The 17,119-nt window shown below is 41.4% G+C and overlaps 2 protein-coding genes across 2 annotated transcripts; both read right to left on the bottom strand.

Moving 5' to 3' along the window:
- Window positions 1-808: 808 nt before the first annotated feature.
- Window positions 809-1,843, bottom strand: H1-7 (H1.7 linker histone). The gene is made up of 2 exons (XM_050132820.1): window positions 1,049-1,843; window positions 809-985 (listed from the first exon to the last, which is right to left on the bottom strand). The coding sequence occupies exons 1-2, from the start codon at window positions 1,841-1,843 to the stop codon at window positions 809-811; spliced, it is 972 nt and encodes a 323-aa protein (XP_049988777.1).
- A 13,048-nt stretch (window positions 1,844-14,891) lies between these two features.
- Window positions 14,892-15,809, bottom strand: LOC126495208 (olfactory receptor 8S1-like). The gene has a single exon (XM_050132832.1). It carries the CDS (start codon window positions 15,807-15,809, stop codon window positions 14,892-14,894), a length of 918 nt encoding a protein of 305 aa, XP_049988789.1.
- Window positions 15,810-17,119: the final 1,310 nt, after the last annotated feature.

Genomic DNA, 17,119 nt, shown 5'->3' with positions numbered 1-17,119 from the left:
CTCAATCCCATCTGCTGAATTTCCCTACATCCAGTCCTCACTGTGAGGTTTAGTCCCCCCCCCCTGACATTGTGTAAGAATCCCAATATTTTACAAAGAAAGAATTCAAGACCAGAGGTGCTTAGGTGAAAGGCGTGGCTAAGGTCAGAAGAGCCGAGCTCTGACTGGAACCCGGAGTGTTCTAAGTCCCCATCCGGTCCTGCTCTGCGGACACCAGCGCCCCATCGAAAACCACTTACATACACTTACACACACTTACACCACTTACACACACTTGTCCCGAATGCCTACGCTGTGCCACACCCCATGCTGAATGCTTTCACCCACGACCTCATTTAACCTTGCATTCACATCCAAGATTTCATATACTGTATATAAAATACTGTAATTCGGGATGAAAGCTACAAATTCACTGTAATCAAGTTTTACACTAAAATTAATTTTAAGACCATGTCTGAATTAGTAGGGCATTCAGAGCTTATTCTTCTCTTGCCCTCCTCTCGAAGACTCATTGAGGATTTGATGGTGCTCCTGGCGGGCATTGTTGTGTAGCCCTGGTGATTTCTCTCTTCCTATTTCCCTTCTTTATGAAAGGTCCCGTGGGAATAGCAGAGTCTCAATTCCCGCTCCCCTCCCCTTCCAAGCCCCCGCTATAGATCTCACCTCAACACCCACCCTTTTCCCTTCTAGTGGCGAGCAAGAGCAAACACAGACACAGGAAGGTCTTGTAAATAGCTTCAATGAAAGAGAGTTACTCTCCTTGGAGCCTGTCTGGAAAGGAAACAGCGCCCAGAAAACAGCTTCGGAATTAAGGATTCCTCGAGCACCCAGGACTGTCGCTTTTCGCAGAAGCCTTGGTGCGTGCTTTTCCTTGTAGGCTGGAAACACTGTTAACTATAGCCACAGCTGGTTTCTGGATGGTTCGTTTTACCACCCTCTCAGGTTCCTGCCTCTTCTCGTCCCTGGATTTCGAGTTTGGCCGGCTCTCATTTTTAGATGGAGACTTGCCGTCTTCTTTTTAAGGTCCTGCTGTGATGTTTTCCATTGCCCTGGCCCTGGTTTGCATCCTGGTTCCCATCTGTGCCTCTTCTCTGGTGTTGGTGCACTCCTGCTTCCGGCCCTGGACACACTTCTGTGCCCTGGTTCTGGCACGAGCCTGTTCCTTGCCCCTGGCACGAGCCTGTTCCTTGCCCCTGGAACAAGCCTGTTCCTGGGCCCTGGCACACACCTGGGCCTTGGCTCTAGACCTCACTCTTGACCTTCCTCTTGAACTCGCCCTTGACCTGGCCCTTGACCTGATGCTTGTCCTAACCATTGATCTGGTTATCCTGGACTTTGCCTTCAAAATCCTAGACTTGTGACTCCAGAATTCTCTGGCCTTCTTGGCTGCCTTGCGACGCGAGCAGGGTCTGCGTAGTCTTGGTGATGTTGATCGGGATGGGGTTTGGAGCAGGGTCTTCCTTGAAGAGCGGCGGCCCAGCACCAGCCAGGACCGTCCCACCTTTTTCCTGGATTTAGGAACCTTCCAGACCCTGAAGCAGCCTGTGGTATCGCTGCCACTGACCCGCAGAAGCGTACCCCTCTCAGACCTGGTAGAGTCCTGGTTGTCTCCTTTGATCTTCTGGTGCACTTCATAGCCAGCATTTCCCAGCTCCTTCTTGAGCTCTGCCAGAGTCAGCCGCGGTTGGTCAGCGATGGCCCTGAGCAGTAGCTGGGACACCCTGAGCACTGAGCGCGTGCCCTTCCTGGACGGTGTCCCCAGTGTTCTCCCTGCAGGCTCTTTGATCTGGATTGTAATTTCTGCGCCTTGGGATTTTCCGCTGGGCCGGGCCCCCTTAGCCATGAGCCCTGCTTCCCTGCGCGGGGCCACCTACTTTGATCTGGCCTCAAGACTTAAAAAGTGTGGAGCTTTGGGGCACCCACGTCACAAAGGGAGGCCCCGGGCCCCCATGCTCGTGCCTTGGTGGGAGGGCAGACACAGCTTGCCTGCAGACTGACCTACTTCGACTTCTATGACTCCCATCCCCCCCTCCACACCGCCAGTTCTTCAGAGCTGCTTGTCTTTCCCCTCCAGGGATTGATATGTGTTGGTTCCTACAGGAGTTCTTATCTTTCTGGGACTGTGCTAACACCCACCCAAGAAAAGAGGAGCTGCTCCCAACCCACACCAAGAAACCAATATGATGTGTGTAAAAAGGAAGAGGGGATCCAAGAAACAAAAGCCCAGGGCTCCACCCCCACCCCCACTGCCACCTCTGCACTTATGTCTCAGAGCAACCTGGCTGTGCAGTGGAAGGAGCCCAAGGGCAGGAGAGAAAGAAGCTCTTCTGTGGGCTCCCTGCTGTTCAGGTTCTCACCATAGGAAGGTGAGAGGCCTCCTTCCCATACACAGGATGGCCAGAACTACCAGGTTTCGAATCCTCAGAAAATACTTTCTTGGATTGCCTATCCACTCTGCTTTTTTCCCTGCCTAGACAACCTTTCAAGTTCTTGCTAAAATTCTTTCTCCAAAACTGAAGCTCTCCAGGCCAACTGATCCTTCTCTTCTTAATTACCACAACCACAATTATTTCTATAATCCTGCGCGCTTTTTTTGTTTGGTTTTTAATTTGGTATGTAAAGGTACAATGCATGTAATAAGTTTTAGGAAAGAAAAAAACCTGGATTTTGGTAAGGAGACATAGGTCCATAAACCCAGAACTCTACTCTAACATAGAAGATGTGGTGGTCCAACACCTCAAGCTAAAATGCCAACTGAAAACCAAGCTGAAAGATTCACTATGATGAAATACCTCCTAAGATTTTCTGCTTAGGTGTGTTACTTTCCTGGCTGGTTTCATGTCATCTTGATACAAGCTAGAGGCATCCCAGAGAAAGGAACCTTACCTGGAGAAATGCCTTGATGAGATCCAGCTGTAAGGCATTTTCACAATTAGTGATTGTCTTGGGGTTTCTAGGGCTGTGAAGAGACACCATGACCATGGAAACTCTTATCAAGGAAAACATTTAATTTTGTGGCTTATGGTTTAAGAGGTTTGGTCCATTATCATCATGGCAGGCCATGGAGGTGTATAGGCCAACATGGTGCTAGAGAAGGAGCTCAGAGTGAAGAAGGAGCTACATCTTGATCCTGCAGGCAACAGGAAGTAGTCTGAGATACTGAGAATAGCTTGATCATATATGAGACCTCAAAGTCCACCTCCACAGTGACACACTTCCTCCAACGAGGCCATACCTACCCCTACAAAGCCACATCTCCCATAATGCTATTCCCTATGAGCTTATGAGGGCCAATTACATTCAAACTACTACAGGGATCAAGAGGGGAAGGCCATGCCCATGGTGGGTGGGGCCATCCCTGGGCTGGTGGTCCTAGGTTCCACATGAAAGCAGACTGAGCAAGCCCTGTGGAGCAAGTCAGTAAGCAGCACTCCTCCATGGCCTCTGCATCAGCTCCTGCCTCCAGGATCCTGCCCTGTTTGACTTCCTGTTCTGCTTTCCTTGGGTGATGAACAGCAATGCTGAAGTGTAAGTCTAATAACCACTTTCCTTCCCAACTTGGTTTTTGGTCATGGTGTTTCATATGAGCAATAGCAATCTTAATTAAGACTCTTAATGACTTCTAAAGATTGCTAGGAGACATTGCCTATGTATAGTATACTATTAGGATAGGTCTTGATAACCTGATTAATTTAAAAAAAAAAACCTTACATGGTAACAAGGACTTAAATAGTCTCATGATGTGGGAGTGTCATATCAATCTGTTGATTTCATTGGCTGAGCAATAAAGAAACTGCTGGCCCTGATAGGTTAAAAGATAGGTGGGCGGAATAAACAGAATAGGATGCTGGGCGGAAGAGGAAGTGAGGTCAGACTCTGCTCTGCTCCTGGAGAGACCCGACAGCTCTGCTGGAGCAGAGGCGCCATGCTCAGCTCTCCCGGGCAGATGCACGCAATGAAGCTCCTCCGACCAGGATGGACTGGACATAGGCTAGACTCTTCCCGGTAAGCGCACCTTGGGGTGCTTACACACATCATTAGAAATGGGCTAGTCCAGGTGTGAGAATTAGCCTGTAAGGGTTAGAGTTCATGGGTCAAGCAGTTCTTAAATGAATACAGTTTGTGTGTTGTTATTTCGGGCATGAGCTAGCCAAGCGGCCGGGGTGTTGGGGACGCAACCCTGCCGCTCATATTTCAACAGTCTCAGAAAATTATCAGCTGAAACTGAGAGAGTTGGCTTTCATTGAAGGGAAACTATACAAGGCACATGTGGATTGTGTAGATCCAAATCTTAACTGCATTCTAGTCATATTAACCCTCCAAACATTCCCTTACAGAAATTTTAATGAAGAGGGAAGACATTATCTTAGAATGAATCTTTTTACCACATAAACTGAGTAAAAAATTTAAAACTTCTATGAAGAAGGTCTCTGATTTAATTCTAAAAGGAAAATTGAGGCTTTGTCAATTAGCAGTAATAGATCCAACAGAAATTATAGTGCCTTTTATTAATGAAAAAATGTCAAACTATGGAAAAAAGTGAATCTTGGCAAGGAGCTTATACTAATTTTTTGGTATAGATTAGCAACAACTATCCTAAAAGCAAGAAAATCCAACTTGTAAAGAGAGCTAGCTATATACTTTCTCTCATTGTATGGAACAAACCAATAACTGGAGTTCCTACATTCCATACTGATATAAATAAATCAGAAAAGGAAGGTTGAAAATTAGAAAATTTAAATAAAATGGATCAAAACCCTTATGGTTCTGCCCAAAATCAGAATTATGTGGTATTTTCAAGGTACTAAGGGATTTTAAAGAACCTCTCAACACAGTTACCAACTTGCAATCTGCCAAAAGTGTTGTTTTGAATATTGAAACCACTGAATTATGATACATAATTGACTTCATTATTATTCAGTTACAAAATATAATCAGATAGTAATCAACCAATAACACATATCTGGATCTTTCAGGTTCCCCAGCCCAAGGCAATGCAGACATCAATCAGTTATTGATTGAAATGTACTGAAGGCCTCAGAATTTCATTAAAAAAAATCATGTCAATAGGTCTTAAAAAAAAGACTTTTCCATCACATGGCAACAAGCTAAGAAAATTATAAGAAAATGTCCCGCTTGTTCTTTATACAACCAAACACCACTACCTGCCGAAAGTAATGAAAGGGCACTCGATGGAATGAATCTAGCAGATGGATGTGTTCCACTATGTCAAATATGAAAAACTAAAATATGTACACCACACTATTGATGCCTATTCAGGTTTTCAATGGGTAACTGCTTTGAGTTTGAAAAAGGCTGATTTGGTAAGCACACATTTGCTAGAAATTATGACCATTATGGTCACAATAAAAAAAACAATGCTCCAACATATGTCTCTATGCAAATGAAACTGTGTTTTGCTTATTATAATATAAAGCATATTACATGTATACCCCAGAATCCTACAGGCCAAGCAGTTACAGAAAGATCAAATCAAGCTCCTAAGGATATGTTAAATAAACAGAAAGGGATGATAAAGACACCCGGAAATAGATTGCATAATGCTTTATTAACTTTGAATTTTCTAAATGCTAATGAGAAAGGAACAACAGCTGTGGAGAGACACTGGAAAGTAGAAAAAAACTACAGAATTAGATCAACTGATATACTTTAAAGATGTTTGACCTCAGAATGGAAACCAGGACATGTGTTAACATTGGGGAAGGAATTTTGCTTTTGTTTATGCAAGAGAAGAAAAGCTATAAATAACATCAAAATTTACAAAGATTTTATTTGAACAGAAGGCACCTCTTAATTAGAAGAGATAATAGTTCATTAAGAAAAATGGACATTTAATCTAAACTAACCACAAAACTATGCTTTTTATTTGATCAGATATTACTTGCCAAAAGAGAATTCCCCCAAAATTAGGGTTGGGGAAGGGTTTTGTTTTTGTCTTTTCAGGAGACTAAAGGTATCCAACTAGGGAATCCGGAGACTGTTACCCCCCAGACAGCATTAAGTAAATTTAAGAATATGACACCTATATTCCCAAGAAGTAAAGTGGGTGTTCCGCCCCTTTGTTCATTCAGTAGGTTATGGATATTTGTCTTTTTTAAGGTGGTTGGTTACAAGTTGTTATTGGTAATGATTTGAAAAAAATTGAACAAAGGAAATTGTTTTGAAAAGAAAAAGGGGGTATATAAATATGATAGGATAATAGGGTAGATTATCGAATCTAATCTAAAAAGAAATAAAAGAGAATATAGATATGAAAAGTTAAAAATGTAGATGATTAAATCTACTTTTAAAAAGCAACTACTAATAATCAAAAGTCTCCCCCCCCCGCCAAAAAAAGCCAAAGACCAGATGGTTTCAGCTCAGAATTCTATACGACTTTCAAAGAAGAATTAATACCAATACTCCTCAAATTGTTCCACACAATAGAAACATAAGGAACACATTGCCAAACTCTTTTTATGAGGCTACAATTATCCTGATATCAAAACCACATAAAGACTCTCTTACTAAGAAAGAAAATTACAGACCAATCTTACTCATGAACATTGATGCAAAAAAACTAAATAAAATATTGGCATATCAAATCCAAGAACACATCAGAACCATCATCCACCATGATCAAGTTAGCTTCATTCCAGAGATGCAGGGATAGTTCAACATACGAAAATCTGTCAACATAATCTACCATATAAACCAACTGAAAAGTAAAAGCCACATGATCATCTCATTAGATGCCGAAAAAGCTTTTGACAAAATACAACATCCCTTCATAATAAAGGTCTTGGAGAGAGCAGGGATACAAGAAACATACCTAAGCATAATAAAGACAATATACATCAAGCCAACAGCCAACATCAAACTAAATAGAGAGAAACTCACAGCAATCTCACTGAAATCAGAAACAAGACAAGGTTGCCTACTCCCTCCAAATCTATTTAGTATAGTTCTTGAGGTCCTAGTTAGAGCATAAGACCAAAAAAAAAAAAAAAGGAGATCAAGGAGATATAAATCAGAAAAGAAGAAGTCAAACTCTCACTACTTGCTGATGATATGATAGTTTGCATATGCAACCCCAAAAATTCTAACAAGGAACTTCTACAACCCATAAACACTTTTAGTGATGTACCAGGATACAGGATTAACTCAAAAAATTAGTAGACCTCCTATACACAGATGATAAATGGGCTGAGAAAGAATTCAGAGAAACATCACCTTTCACAATAGCCACAAATAACATAAATATACCTCAGAGTAACTCTAACCAAACAAGTGGAAGATTTGTGTGACAAGAACTTTAAATCTTTGAAGAAAGAAATTGAAGAAGACACCAGAATGTGGAAATATATCCTATTCTCTTAAGTAGGTAGAATTAACATAGTAAAAATGGCAATTTTACCAAAAGCAATCTACAGATTCAATGCAATGCACATCAAAATCCCAGTAAAATTCTCCACAGACCTCAAAAGAACAGTATGCAACTTTATATGAAAAAACAAAACAAAAAAAAAAAAAAACAGGATAGCCAAAACAATCCTGTACACGAAAAGAACTTCTGGAGGCAACACAATCCCTGACTTCAAACTCTACTACAGAGCTACAGTACTGAAAACAGTCTGGTATTGGCATAAAAACAAACAGGAGGACAAATTGAAGCGAATGGAAGACCCGGATATTAATCCATACACTTTCGAACACCTGATTTTTGACAAAGAAGCAAAAAATATCAAATGAAAAAAAAAGAAAGAATATTTAACAAATGGTGTTGGCATAACTGGATATCAACATGTAGAAGAATGAAAATAGATCCATAGCTATCACCATGCACAAAACTCAAGTCCAAATGGATCAAAGACCTTAACATAAAGCCAGTCACACTGAACCTCATAGAAGAGAAAGTGGGAAATACACTTGAATGCATTGGCACAGGAGACCACTTCCTAAATATAACCCCAGTAGCATAGACACTGAGAGAAACAATTAATAAATAGGACCTCCTTAAACTGAAAAGCTTCTGTAAAGCAAAGGACACGGTCAACAAGACAAAACGATAGCCTACAGAATGGGAAAATATTTTCACTAACCCCACATCAGACAGAGGTCTGATCTCCAAAATATACAAAGAACTCAAGAATTTGATCATCAAAAGAACAAATAATCCGATAAAAAATGAAGTATATACCTAAACAGAGAACTCTCAACAGAGGAATCTAAAATGGCTTAAAGACACTTAAGGAAATGCTTGACATTCTTAGTCATCAGAGAAATGCAAATCAAACAACTCTGAGATTTCATCTTACACCTGAAAAAATGGCTAAGATCAAAAACACTGATGACAACTTATGCTGGAGAGGCTGTGGGGAAAAGGGACCACTCCTGCATTGATGGTGGGAATGCAAGCTGATACAGCCCCTTTGGATATCAGTGTCGTGATTTCTCAGAAAATTAGGAAACAACCTTCCTCAAAACCCAGTAATACCACTTTTGGGTATATATCCAAAGGATGCTCAATTGTGCCACAAGGACATGTACTCAACTGTGTTCATAGCAGCTTTGTTTGTCATATTCAGAAGCTGGAAACAACCTAAATGCCCCTTGACTGAAGAATGGATAAGGAAAATGTGGTACATTTACACAATGGAGTACTACACAGCAGAAAAAAATAACATCTTGAATTTTGCAGGAAAATAGATGGAGCTAGAAAACATCATTTTGAATGAGGTAACCCAGACCCAGAAAGACAGTTATCACATGTACTCACTCATACATGGTTTTTAAACATAAAGCAATGAAAAGCAGCCCACAACTCACAAAACACTGAGGACCCTCAGAGAGACATGCATAGACCTAATCTACATGGGTAAGAGAAAAAGACAAGATCTCCTGAGTAAATTGGGAGCATGGGGAACTTGGGGGAGGGTTGAAGGGGAGAGAAGAAGTAGGAAGGGGAATAAAGAAAAATGTAGAGCTCAATAAAAATCCCTTTTAGTTCCTGGCATGCTTCCTTGTTCTTTTGTGTTGTGTATGTTCTACTATGCTTATTTTTATTTACTTGGGTTACAAGATCACAGTGTATGTGATTTGCTTAAGCCTCAGCTACCCCCTTATTTCTCCATTTCCATCACCCCACATCCACTTACACCATTCTGTTCTCTGTATTCTTCCTCTCTATTTTCCTTTCACCTATGGTCTACTGCGTTGAATTCTGACTACTTCCTAATCTCTCTCCTCTCCCACTCACTCCAACCAAACTGCCCTAGTTGTGTTCCACAATTCCTAGGGAGATTTGAAAAAAAATGTCTTCTTATGCCAGATAAGGTTGACAGACCAAAGCAGGGTTACCACCAAAGTTCAAGTTGGTGAGCCAATGAGTTTTATCAAGACCTCTTATAGGAATACGGATGAGAAGTCAATTACAGAAGCAGAAATGACTCAAAGATAGCTGTATCACCAAAAACATCTACTCACACCAGATAAGGAACAAATGACAGACCAAAGCAGGAATGCCACCAAAGTCCAACTTGTAGGCAGTTCAAGCTTGTGTGAGAATATCTCTCAGTAGACCTTACTGATTATAAATGCTTGAGGAGGGAGTAGTCTGGTGAATCTGATCAGTTTTAGGGACTTCCTGAGCCTGTTGTGTTGTTTGCTTCCTGACTTAATAAGCAACACTCTCTGTAGCATGAAATGTTGTACTTCTGTTTATAACTTTCTTTAGAAGAAGGTTTTCATCTCAGAGTTAACCATTATACAACAGTATCCCTGGAGTTTCCTGGACAATTTACAGGAGTCCCCCTCTCAAGCAATTATTGCTGCTTATATAACCTTCTATGGGCCCCTATCAATCTTGCAACATTCTGAGCCTTGTAAGTTTCATTGGCTTGCTAAGACTCATGAGCCTCACTCTTCCCTTAAAGAGAGAATGTTTCAACTTGGGGGAAATATTAGTAGCACATATTGTAAGAGGAAGTGACAGAGGAGGCAGCTCTGGGGCCAGGCAAGTTTATTCCTGAATAAACTTCTTTTGTTCTCACATTCCCCAGGTTAGAGCAAGAAAGCAAGCTGTTCTGACATGGAGTTTATACTGGGCTCAGGAGGGAGTTACTCGGGGCCTGTGGATTTTCTAGAAGAAGCAGGGATGGCATTTCTGGTTTTGACATTGGGAATTTGGGAAATTGAAAGTGTTGATCACAGTAAAGAGGACTATTCAGGACAAAATGGGGAACTACTTTCTAGATGAGGGCACTCTTGGTTGCTATTACAAGCACAAAGAGTGAGTTTTACAAGAAAGTTCAGAGATCGACTGTTTGAGTTTGTGACTATGACATTATTGTATTATTAACACAGTAAATATGTGAGTTAATGTTTATGTTAATTAGCTTGAAGTCTATACAGTTTCTAATCATCAGCTTTGCCTAAATAAAGCTGGAAAAAGATACGTTGGGCAAGAACGGCACTGAGCCTATGTAATGATACCCTATGCAATTTTATTCAGGGCTATAAATAATATTAGAATAAATTAAAAGACATAAATTGTGACAATATTGACATTTATTATTACTACCAATCCAAACTGATTTTAAATTTGATGCTACATCAATAGTAATCATAAGGTGGCTTTTCTATGTGGTAGGATTAAGATGCTGGCAATCACGTGGAAGATGGGCAAGTGGGGGATGGTGTGGGAGGAAACACATCTGACCAAATGCTAAAGTCACAGATGTAATGCTTGAGCCGAAATAGTGTGCTGACAAAACTTAAAGTGTCATGATTTATCTCAGATGATACAGTGCAGTTCGGTTGCTATAAAAGAATGATGTCTTTCTAAGAGGTTTCTGTCGAGTTTCCACCCATCAACCCTAGCACAGCTAACCGCCTGTCTCACAGAAAGTACAAACACAAACTCCAAATGGTGATGAATAGAAATGGAGATTAAGTCCAAGAATGCTTTGTTGATGAGAATGAGGTGTTATGGCATACCTTGAAGAGACTAATTAAAATTTAAAACAAATACGCAGTTCATAATCTCATTTCTGGGAGTCAATTTAAGAGAAATGAAGACATTCAAATTTCATGTTATATTTATCGCAACATTGTTTGTTGTTTTTTGAAACTGGAGGCTAAGGGAGTACAAATGGAGGAATGGTTTGAGAAGTTATGGCACATTCACAAAATAGAGATTTCGATTTACAAAAAAATCTTCAACTAATTAGAGCTAAGTCATTGGCCTTGTATGTGACATGTATGATAGTCTCCTATATGTAGATATATTTACATACATGTATGTTTGACAATAAACTAAAAAAGGTTAGCACAGGTTATTGAGTGTAGAATAAGTAGATAAATACTTGATAAGGATGACAAGCCAAGAAAAAAAATCACATAGTATGAATCCACTCAAATACAGGTAAAACTGTGTTTCTATAAATGACTATAAATTTGTTTAAATTATTTTTTAAAAACAAACCACTGCATACAAGCTAAATTTATTCTTCTAGTTGAGAAAAAATAAAATACACTCTTAGAAATAATTTTAAATGGTTGATTATAAAAATTAATCTAGGGGCTGAGGAATTGGATTAGTGAAGGTCACTTGCTATACAAATATGGAGGCCTGTGCTCAGTCTCCATCACCCACATAAAATAAGCTGGGTATAGCTGTGCATGCCAAAATGCTGCCCTGGGGAGGGAGAAGAAAAAGGTGGATTCTTAACACTTGCTGACCAGTTTAACCAAAACTGTGAGCATCAGATTCAGTGAGAGATCTGCCTCAAAAGAATAATATGGAGGGTGGTGGAGCAGGATGCCTGATATCTTCCTCTGACCTCTGTGGGTACACACAAGGACACACACACACCTGCGTGCACACACACCTGCACATATAACACCTGTACACACACACACATCTGCATGCGCGTGCAAGCATGCGCACACACATGCACACCTGTACATCCCTAATCTACTTCCATGATTTCTTTAAGCGATTCTTCACCACCCTGATTCTGATTTCACACTGTGATCTTATGCTGATCTTAAAATCTGCGCATCATGGGGAAAGAAACTGCATGAGAGGAGTTCCTAACGTCCCTTCCCTGATGGGACACAGCAAGCTAGGTCAAGAGACACATGGTCTTTTTAGATGGGTTTGGGGTTTCGTCTTTCTCCAGGTCCTCCAGATTCTCCAAAAGGTCTTTTTTCCTACTAACATGGAAGGATCCCTCAAGAACATCTACTTCTTCCAGCGTGCTGTGATAGCTCAGATAGCAATGTAACCAAGCATGTTACTGCATCCACAACTGCATGGCTCTGCATCGCCTCTGTTCTGCATCTCTAGAAGGACAGGTATTTTCTGAGAGATTCTGTATGTTCATTCTGTACCCTAAGGAAATGAGGGCTGAAGAGGTAATAGAGTACTTGAGAGCTCTTGCAGCTCTTGCTGAGAACCCAAGTTCAGTATTCACGTCAGGTAGACCAGAACCATTTGTTACTACAGCTCCAGGGGATCTGATGCCTTCTTCAGACTTCCAAAGGCCCCTGCACACACATGACATACACAGAAAGCGAGGGTGGAATGTAATTTTAAAAAACAAGCAAGAAATCACTGTTTTGAAAGCAGAAGAGCCCATAGCGTTGCCGTCCTCACTCTCTTCGTCATTCTTAATTGTAGCAACTTCCCACTATTCACAGGGATAGTATAATGTCCCTGGTCTTGAGCAATCAGGTGTCTTAACACTTGCAGGCCACAAGCAGTTAAACGACGTGGCTCACTTTGTTTTGTGTATCTTAGTAATTAATCCCATATATCCTCATTTTTCTGAGAGGTTTTGGTTAATCTACAAAACAAACTAGACATTTCACTGACAAATCACTTTTGCTTCTGGTTACCATTCTTTGGTTTAAGCAACTAAACCGCACCACGAACAATTATACTGAGGACATGAGAATCTTAAGAGGTGGCAGAGGGTGGGGTGCGCATTCAGTAACTGGGAGAAGAGCTTAACTCAGATACCCAGTTTAGAGTCAGGCTCCATCATCTTCCTGATACTAACCTAGCAATCACACACACACACACACACACACACACACACACACACCCTGTGTCTTATTTCTTCACTAAGCAAAGAAAACTAATAGCAGAACTTATTCCACATACTTGATAAGATGATTAAGTAGAATAATCAAAGTCATAGTAATTTATAAATTTCCTATTACTACCATAACAAATTATTACTGATTTGGTAGCTTAAAAACTGTGCTCAGGTCCCAACAAATCCATCTACACAACCTCTACACTTAAGGCCCCAGGAGCATGTTGGGAAAGAGGAAGGAATGGCTGTAAGAGCCAGAGGAACAGGAAGTTTGCTGTTTTACTGTGTCTCCCAAAAATGTCAGAGAAGTTACCCGCCATGAATTCTCATCAATGTGACTGCCTAAACAAGACACACCGCCAATTGAACTGGCAACATGGATGTGGGGAGCCCCACAAGGCCCCACCCCAAGAAGAAAAGCTGCAGGCAATTAATACCTGCTAAGAGTTCATCAGTCTTTTCTAGGCACAACATCGCTGATAAAGTATTCAGTCTTAAACGATCAGCTTTAAACACATATACATATGAACATCACTAAATGGACTCAGTGGGGGAGGGGTGTGAGTGTGTGTGTGTGTGAGTGTGTGTGTGTGTGTGTGTGTAACAACAATAATTAAAGAAGAAAGTCATGAATGTGCGAGGGTGTGGGAGGTATGGGGGAGCTGTAGGTAGAAAAGGGTATGTGATGGAAATAAGGTATGAAATTCTAAAAGCTAAAACAAAACAGTTATTTTTTTTAGTCATGCAAATAGTTACGTTACAATATATTAGATCAGAAGTCTGGGTGGGCTCAGCGCTCTGCACTGTGCACTTCCCCTTTCTCCGCTGGCTGTTGGGTGGTGTTGGGTGGTGTTCTTCGCTGAAGCAGGCCACAGTTCCTGCCTCACAGAAGCTGGTATTACGAGGTGGAGGCGATAGTAAATCCCATGTTTATATTGTCTCTGTCCTCCCTTTCGCCTTGTCTTTTCTGAATCTAGCTGGGGAATGTTTGCCACTTTTAAAGAGTCGTGTGATTAGACTGGATCCAACTGAATAATCTAAACTCTTCTTATTTTATAATCTGAAGTAGAACTGTCCAGAAGTCCCAGAAATTACAAGTGTGGCATCTTGCTAACCCAGGAATGTAGTACACCTCTTGGCACAATTTAAGTAATGTATCTGATTTGACATTGCTATTCTCCCTTAAAATATCACCCCAAAGATAGTTGCCAGGGGACAGGGCTGTAGTTTCTTTAGTACACCCAGGGTTATTGGCTTGGTTCCAGGGATTTTCTTTTTATTCAAAATAAATATTTAAATTTCCTAGAAAAGATTCTGGATAACCTTACTTGAGTCTTGATTACACAACAGGATGGACTGCTTCACCAAGAGAAAAAGACAGAACTGTCCACCTCTCCTGGGCTACAGGGTCACCCTCACCCTGGGGAAGCTATCAGATTCTGAAGAGTCAGATTTCCTGAAAACTTGGGATATAATGTTTTAAATGTGAAGGAGTGGTGAGCTACCAATAGCAACAGCTTTTTATACCAATCTGAAAAATAAAATTTTTGTTAAGATGATCTCGCGGAAGAGAGGGTTTGCTGATTCACGTATCCCTTTCTGAATACGGCTCATCATCCTCAGAGTTCTCTATTCACAATATTTCCCCAAAAGGCAAGAGGCATGTCTCCAATGGTGCCTTCCATCATAGACAACAACAGCTCTCCTTGAAGACCATTGTTTGACCACATAGTATCGCGGTTCCATGTCTATTTTATTATAATGTTGTGTCTGATGCAGGAGGGGTTAAAAATGCTTTCTGATCATTCTTCCCACAGCTGCCTTCACTTCCTTGTTCTTCAGACTGTAGATGAGGGGGTTCAGCATGGGGGTGACCAGACTGTATTGCAAAGAGAAGACCATTTCCAGGGGCGACCCTGAAGCGGGTAAAAGATAGCTGATGAAACCTGAGCCATAGAACAAGATCACAGTGGTGAGGTGGGACAAGCAGGTGGAGAAGGCCTTGCTTCTGCCCGTGCTGGAGCTGACCCTCAGGACAGTGGCGACAATGCGGGCGTAAGAGCAAACAATCAGGACAAGGGTTCCAAAAAAATGCACCACCGAGGAGCACAGCAAGAGTACAAAGTTGGCAGAGGTATCGGAGCAGGACAGAGGGAAGAGCGAGGACAGCTCGCAGCTGAAGTGAGGAATTGTCTGCTCCTCACAGAAATCTAAGCCAATGGCCAGGAGGATATTGAGGAGGGCATCGACAAAGGCCAGGCTCCAGGAGCTCCACACCAGCCCCACACAGAGCTGGCTACTCATCAGCTGGCTGTAGAGCAGAGGAGAGCTGATGGCAATATAGCGGTCGTAGGCCATCGCAGCAAGCAGACAGGCCTCCGTGCCTCCAGTGCTGAACACAAAGAAGGCCTGAGCTAAGCAACTGCCAACAAAGATGGTTTTTTCCTCAGAAAGTAGGTTCTCCAGCATCTTGGGAGCTGTGACGGACGAGTGGCACAGGTCCAGGAAGGACAGCTGTCTCAAGAAGAAATACATAGGTGTGTGGAGGTGAGAATCAGCCGCAATCACGAGCAGCATCAAGGCGTTTCCCACCAGCGTGAGGAGGTAAACCAGAAGGAACAGAGTAAAGAGTATAGGCTGAACATAGGGGTCAGTCGAGAGTCCAAGGAGAACAAATTCTCGGACAGCACTGTGGTTTCTCATCGCTGAAGAGGAAAAAACAAACAAGATCCATCAAGACCCTCAATGCCCCTTGGTTACCCCGGATTGAAATCTTGTTGTCCATACATCTCTGCTCACCTATTTTAAAATGATCTCCCTGGGCTGGGCAGTGGTGGCGCACGCCTTTAATCCCAGCACTCGGGAGGCAGAGGCAGGTGGATCTCTGTGAGTTAGAGGCCAGCCTGGTCTACAAGAGCTAGTTCCAGGATAGGCTCCAAAGCTACAGAGAAACCCTGTCTCGAAAAAACAAAACAAAAACAAACAAACAAACAAAAAAACAATAAAATGATCCCCCTGACCATTGCTACACCATTATTAATCATCAGCATTATCTTATATTATGAAGCCCTTTTCTGAGCTCAATGTTATCTCACTACTGAGAGTGATTCATGTAAGAAATGTTTTTGATCAGAGATAGAAAAAAAAATCCCAAGTGAATTACCTGAGAGATGAAGGGAAGGATTTAAGCAGATACATGAACACCGTGTATTCTACAAACATTAGAAAAACATTCAAGAATACTGGACTGGGTGCAAGAAAATCAGAATCCTTACTTCATTGCTTCCATTTAACTTTAAATGATATCTTTGCTTGTGCATATGTGCACATGTGTGTACGTGTGTGTGTACATGTGTGTTAACATTTTTTCTTGCCTGCCAGAAGTTATAAAGGCACTGATAATGATAAAAAAATTAAGTATAAATGGTGGGAATATAGTCAAAATGAAACTTCAGCAATGCCAGGAAACAGAAAAATCTTAAAGGACCTAAAGCTCATCATGACCTTGCATAGAAATGGCTGATATAATAAAGGCAATGCCAGCTATTTCATTCTGCAGGCTTCCTCCTTGAAGCCATTTAGAGATTCTCAGGACGAAAATCTTTTAAAAATAAAATGAAAGTTTCTATTTTGGTGGTAAGTAATGCCTGAAATATCATTCATCATTGATTTGTGCGAGTTATACGTAAAATTTAAAACGATTACCGAGTACAACATGAAAGGCTTTCTTTTAGATCCAAGCACTACTGTAGGGATGGAGGGTGAAGTTAATTGAGTCTTACCCAAGAGAAAAAATTCCTTGGGAGCTGTTCTTCTCAGAACCAAATAAAAGGCATCATTCAAAATACCTGGCCCTCAGTGTTTATCCTTGATGGAAAGAAATAGAAGACAGAGACAGAGGCAGGGGACAAGCCAATCTATATAACTGAAGTGTGAGCTTCTGAACAGTTTGAAGTCCCTGTGGTAGCAGGCACTTGACACAAGCAAAAGGCACCAAAGCTGAGCGGAACCCA

The sequence above is a fragment of the Alexandromys fortis genome, unplaced genomic scaffold, assembly GCF_014885135.2.
Source record: "Alexandromys fortis isolate MF-2015 unplaced genomic scaffold, M_Fortis_MF-2015_v1.1 scaffold_449, whole genome shotgun sequence".
NCBI classification, from domain to species: domain Eukaryota; kingdom Metazoa; phylum Chordata; class Mammalia; order Rodentia; family Cricetidae; genus Alexandromys; species Alexandromys fortis.
The sequence above is the reverse complement of the archived record's forward strand: the minus strand, read 5'-3'. Positions and strand labels throughout refer to the sequence as shown.